Below are 6,000 nucleotides of genomic sequence, written 5' to 3'. Positions count from 1 at the left end.
GAAAGAAGGAAGGAAGGAAGGAAGGAAGGAAGGAAGGAAGGAAGGAAGGAAGAAAGGAAGAAAAGAAAAGAAAGAGAAAGAGAGAGAGAAGGAAATAAAAGGAAGGAAGGAAGGGAGGGAGGGAGGGAGGGAGGGAAAAATCCTCAGGAAGCTTCTCTACTTTACAGGTTCAAGCAACCTTGATAATCATGTAATGTGTGATTCACTTTTCCCCAACAAAAACACATCAGCACATGCGTGCATGCGCGCGCGCGCACACACACACACACACACACACACACACACACACAGGATCCTTGCTTTTGTATATAAAAAGTGATTGTTCAAAGGTTGACTTAGGAGTTGCAAGCTACTTACAACAATCCTAAAACCAAAACTTGTTTTTACAGGGCCGTTGTTCAAGAGAGAACTGCAAGTATCTTCACCCTCCGACACACTTAAAAACTCAACTAGAAATTAATGGGAGGAACAATTTGATTCAGCAAAAAACTGCAGCAGCAATGCTTGCCCAGCAGATGCAATTTATGTTTCCAGGAACACCGCTTCATCCAGTGGTGAGTACGTCTTATTCAGTGATGAGCTGGATGGTTTCAGTGTTGGTATGGATGATGCCACATTGACCTAGGGTGGCCTCTCTCCACTTTGTCACTTTGGTAACAATGAAAGCAAATAGCTTTAAAGCTCAATAGATAAAGGAAAATAGGCTTTTAAAAAATTAATAGAAAAATATTTGTGGAAACAGGAAACAAAGACAATTTCTAATCAATATCTGGGAAATCTGTATCACTCCAACTCTTTTCATCAGTAAACTCTATATCTCAGCCATCTTAGAACAGAAATCATTTTAACATGTTCATTTACAGTGTGAATTAATAATCTATGTATCAATGAGTTTGAGATGCCTAAAATGTTTTTAGCTATGTCGCTCTCCGACACCATTTAAAGGATGAGGAAAGTGAGAAACCAGAGAAGCTCAATGATTTTCCCCAATGTCTTGCAGCTAATAAATCTTGGAGCTGGGACTTAACTCAGACACGTTAGCAGAGTGCTTTCTGCAGTCTGTTCCAGGCAGATTCTAGTAACAGCCCCAGAGAAGGATGTCAAAGGCAGCACCACCAAGGAAAACGCTACCTGAGTCACTAAACTCTCCTGCCTTTCAGAGGCCTGCCAAAGGTGTGACAGCTCCGACCATTGTCACAAGATCAAACACCGGAGGGACTTAAGTATATGAATATATATTGCACAATTTTTTTTCCCTGATTTCACCCTGTCTGAAAGTACTTCCTTAAAGGTCTGGAAATTGTTTTAGGATTGAGACCCTTGGGGAAAAGGAGTACGTTTAATTTTAGTGGGTTTCACTTACATTTCTGAATTATTTGTCAGAAACAAGCTCACTCTTTTTAAAAAAAAAAAAAAAAAAACTAAAGTGAGTGAAATTTGTTTGTTTTTAAGAAGTATGTGAACAAAAGACTTTTGTTTAAAAATCAATGTTTATTGTAGGAAAAGTCTGCATGACTGAAACCTGCTAAATGAGGAGGGATGGCTACCAGCAAATTCGATTTTCTTGTTGTGTTCCATGTGAGATGGGGTGTGGAGGGCAGGGCCCACCCAAAGGAGGGTAGAGAATCTGGCAGGTTGTCAGCCATTCTGCCTGTCTCCAGCTTTCTGCAGAGAGTAGCCAGGAAACAGCTCTGCCCGGAAATGCCAGGTGCTGAGGTCTCCAAGATAAATAAGATACAGTGTTTTCGTAATAGACAGACACATGAAAAGGGCAAAGTAAAATTCAGGCACAGGAAATGATGAGAGTGGATGAGGAAAGCCTGCCTGGAGGAAGTCTCAAATAAGCCTGTCTTAAAGGGTGAGTAACAGCTCACCCAGATTAAGAACTAGACGCAGATAGAGTTCTGAACATATTTCATCCCCAAAATAGGCATTTAAGTGGTTTTGTTTAAACTACACACATGTATAATTTACAGTTCTCTCTTTATTGATGCATACAAACTATTTTATTAATTTACCTAAATACTAAACTATTTAGTTATACATATTAAATAATGTCTACAGCAATAAACTTAGAGCCAGCAAGTTCAACATAATAACACAACACTATGTGTCTCAGTTATTTGACTCATACACATCCTGTCTATTTAGAATTAATAAGGACTGACCCTGGTACTCAATGTTGGCAATGTTAAGAGAATCTCATGCCTGCTGTTAACAATTAGTTGAAGTTTTTTTTGAAAGTTATGTTTATTGTTGTCTCAAATATTAATTAGAAGTTCATAATCACCATTTCCCTATGAAAAAGGAATATTATACTTAAATATTTTAATAGAGGTTTTTAAACCACTGGAAGTATTAGAATAAAAACTGTGACATGCTTAAAAATGATCAACTCTACAAACAAATTAATTCAGTCTCAGAAATGAATTAGTAACCTAGTAGGGTATAGGTGACTGAATAATGGCTCTCAGAAGTACCTGGAACCTATAAATGTCACCTTATGGAAGCAGGGGCTTTGCAGATGGGATTAAGTTAAGAATCTTGGGATGGGGAGACCCTCCTGCATTGAATGTAATTACAAGCATCCTTCTAAGAGAGAGGGAGAGTTAGCACAGACAGAAGAGGAACAAGGCTATGTGACCACAGAGGCAGATTGGAGTGATGTGGCCACAATCAGAGGAATGCCAGCAACCACCAGAAGATGGAAGAGTCAAGAAATGGATTCCCTCCTAGAGCCTCTGGAGGGAACGTGGTTCTGCCAACACCTTGATTTTGGCTCAGTGAAACTGATTTGGATCTTCTGGCCTCCTGGACTAAAAAGGGATAAATGTGTGTTGTTCTAAGACAACACGACGGGTTTATAGTAATTTATAGCTGTTTACAGCAGTTACCAGAAACTAATAGATGCAGAAATTGCTTAAGACAAGTCAATTGATAAAGAGAGTCTCAAGTATCAAAATTCTTCACAGCACTGTGGATACTTCTTCCATTCCCTCCTTCTTCTGTCCACTCTTGAACCCATTCCACTGCAATCTCTCACCAGTGTCCTCCATATTTTACCAAATCAATTGTCACTTTTTACCTTTATTGTTGCTATGGTCTGAATGTTTATGTCCCACCAAAATTCACATGTTGAATCCTAACCTCCAAGGGTCTATGGAAGGCAATTAGGTCCTGAGGGTGGAGCCCTCACGAATGGAATCAGTGCCCTTATAAGAAGAGACATGGGAGAGACCCCTCACCCACCTGCCATGTGCAGACACAGCAAGAAGGCGCTGTCTATGACCCAGGGAGCTGATTCTCATCAGACATCAGATCTGCCAGCACCTTGATTTGGGGCAGCAAAACTGTGAGAAATTCAATTCTGTTGTTTCTAAGCCACCCAGTTTATGGTATTTTCTAAAAGCAGCCCGAAGGGACTAACAATTTATTCCACCGCTCAGCAATATTCAACTCATATGACCAATCTCTCCTTTGTTAAACACTCCTTCCTCCTTGATCACTCATTCCTCTGTCTCTGTTGCCCACCATGTCCCTTTTCTGTATGCTGAAGTTCCAAGAGCTGGATATTTCTTTCCATCTACCCTCTCCCTTGTGGTCACATCCATTCCTGTGACTGTCAATCATCTAAAGACTAAGAACCCCCAAATGTATTCATCCATCTCAACCTCACCTCTGAGCCCTAGCCTCATAAATCCACCTTTCGACTGGCCTCACCTTTAAATTACTTACAGGAACTTGACACGTTCAAAATCAAATTCTTCCCATTTTTAGTAAATGGTACTATCAACCGGCAATCTCACACCAAAACCTAGCAGACTCTTTCCTGAACACTTTCTGACATCCAGTTCACCAGCAAGTCCTGTCATATCTGCCCTGAACCCCATCCATTCCCCTACATCTCAGCACCCTCATCTGAGCCACCATTAACCTTTTATCAAAATACCATACAAGCATTTAACTTCCTAATCTGTCAATATCCACTCTTGCATTACTCCATTATGTCTGATATACAACAACCAGGGCAATCTTTTAAAAACATAAACAGCATCCTATCACTCCCTTATGTAAAGTCCCTCAATGATTTCCCATTTTACTGGGACAAAGCCAAAACTCTGACCTTGACCATGACCTATGGCCTCTGTGATCTGGTCACCACCCTGCTGCCTACATTGCCAGGTGAACGCACACAGTTCATGCGTGCCCCCAGCTTCTGCCTTTGCTGGCCTGTCCATGTCCTAGTGCTCTTCACACACCAACTCACCTCATTCATAAGGACTCCAGGTGCACCCCTGCAGCCTACCTACAACCCTCAGCCCTCTTTACCAGAGAGTCCTCCTCCTTTTCTGCTTATCCATACAAATGAACTGTAATTTTGTTTGTTTTCTTCTTTTTCATTAGGGGTTCAGTTTAATCAATGTACACAGTATTCTGGCACCATGTCTACGCCAATAAATATTTATTAAGGGAATGAAAATTCAAGTTATTCTCTCCTCTTACAACCCTTCTGTCTCAAATTCACAATATTTGAAAAGTCCCCTTCATTTATTCCTCCTAGCAGCTTTTCTCTCCCCAATTCCTGATAGAATAGGACAGGAATTCTTCCCTCCCGCCCTTCCCAGAACATGCCCAGCTGTCAGATGTGCACTCAAGATAAAGCAGCAAATGTGGACGAACTTTAGGAGGATAGAGACGGAAAAGCCCCAAGGGACAAGTCTTGCATGGGTCTTCTGCTCTCTGGAGCTGCTTCTGGCAGTAGAGGGAGGAGCCTTTTAGCCAGTGCCTGGCACCTACCATTTAAAGCAGATGCATTCTAAACGAGTGGAACAACAGCATTCTTGCCTATTGACTGGACTTTTGAGCCATGAAATGCCTCAGGCCACTTAGCCATTACCCTTGGCTAAGTAAGTCCCCTTGCTGCTACAAAATAGCAAAGAATGTGCATGTGTGAGTGAGAGTGTGTCGTAAGTACATAAGTGTGAGTGTGTAGTGAGTGTATGTGTGGAAGTGTGTAGTGTGTGTATAGTGAGTATATGGATGCATGCAGGTGTGCAGTGAGTGTATATATGTGTGCAAGTGTGTTGTGAGTGCATGTGTGTTGTCTGCAGTGTGTTTGTGTTGCCTGTGTACTGTGAGTGTATGTGTCTTGTGTGTAGTGACTGTATTTGTGGTGTATGCATGAGTGTATTTGTGAGTGTGTGGGGGATGTGGGTATGTTGTGAGTGTGGTGTGTGTGTGTTGTATGTGATGTGTGTGTGTTTTGAGTGTATCAGTGTACATGAGTTGTATGTATTATATGTGTACAAGTGTGTTTGTGTATGTGTGTGTATGTGTTGTGTGTGGTGTGTATGTGGGTGTGTTGTGAATGTGAGTGTACATAAGTGTGTTGAGTGTGAGTGTTGTGTGAGTGTATGAGTTTATGTGTGTGTGTGTTTTGAGTGAGTATATGAGTATACATGTGTGTGTTGTGTGAGTATATGTGTGTCTGAGTGTAGTGTGTATATGTGTGCACATGAGTGTGTTATGTGTTTCAAGTGTATGAGTGTTGTGTGTGTAGTGAGTGTACATGAATGTGTTGTGTCTATGGGCATGTTTTGTGTGTGACTGTACATGAGTGTGTTGTGTTTCGAGTGTATGAGTATTGTGAGTGTGTAGTGAGTGTACATGAGTGTGTTTTGAGTGTATGAGTGTTGTGTGTATACATGTGTGTTGTGTCTGTGGGTGCGTTTTGAGTGTGTATGCGTGTACATGTGTGTTGTGTATGTGTGTCAGTGTATGTAAGTGGGTTGTGTGTATGGGAGTGTGTGTAGTGAGTGTACATGAGTGTGTTGTGTGTCTGTGGGCATGTTTTGAGTGTGTGAGTGTTGTGTGAGTGTGTAGTGAGTGTGTTGTTTTGAGTGTATCAGTGTTGTGTGTGTGAGCGTACATATGTGTGTCTGTGGGTGCGTTTTGAGTGTGTGTGAGTGCACATGAATGTGTTGTGTTTTGTATGTGTGT

General features: G+C 41.4%; 1 protein-coding gene across 8 annotated transcripts in view; it reads left to right on the top strand.

Moving 5' to 3' along the window:
- The window catches only part of MBNL2 (muscleblind like splicing regulator 2), a 173,014-nt gene that overhangs the window by 112,197 nt on the left and 54,817 nt on the right, over positions 1–6,000 (top strand). For all 8 annotated transcript variants that reach the window (XM_017530051.2, XM_017530052.2, XM_017530049.2 and 5 more), the window contains exon 3: positions 390–554. In XM_017530051.2, coding sequence (XP_017385540.1) covers positions 390–554 — 165 coding nt within the window. The remainder of the gene's footprint in view (positions 1–389; positions 555–6,000) is intronic.

This window comes from Cebus imitator, unplaced genomic scaffold, assembly GCF_001604975.1.
Source record: "Cebus imitator isolate Cc_AM_T3 unplaced genomic scaffold, Cebus_imitator-1.0 Scaffold62, whole genome shotgun sequence".
Classification (NCBI taxonomy): domain Eukaryota; kingdom Metazoa; phylum Chordata; class Mammalia; order Primates; family Cebidae; genus Cebus; species Cebus imitator.
Note: the sequence above shows the minus strand (reverse complement) of the source record. Positions and strands in the feature narration are given on the sequence as shown.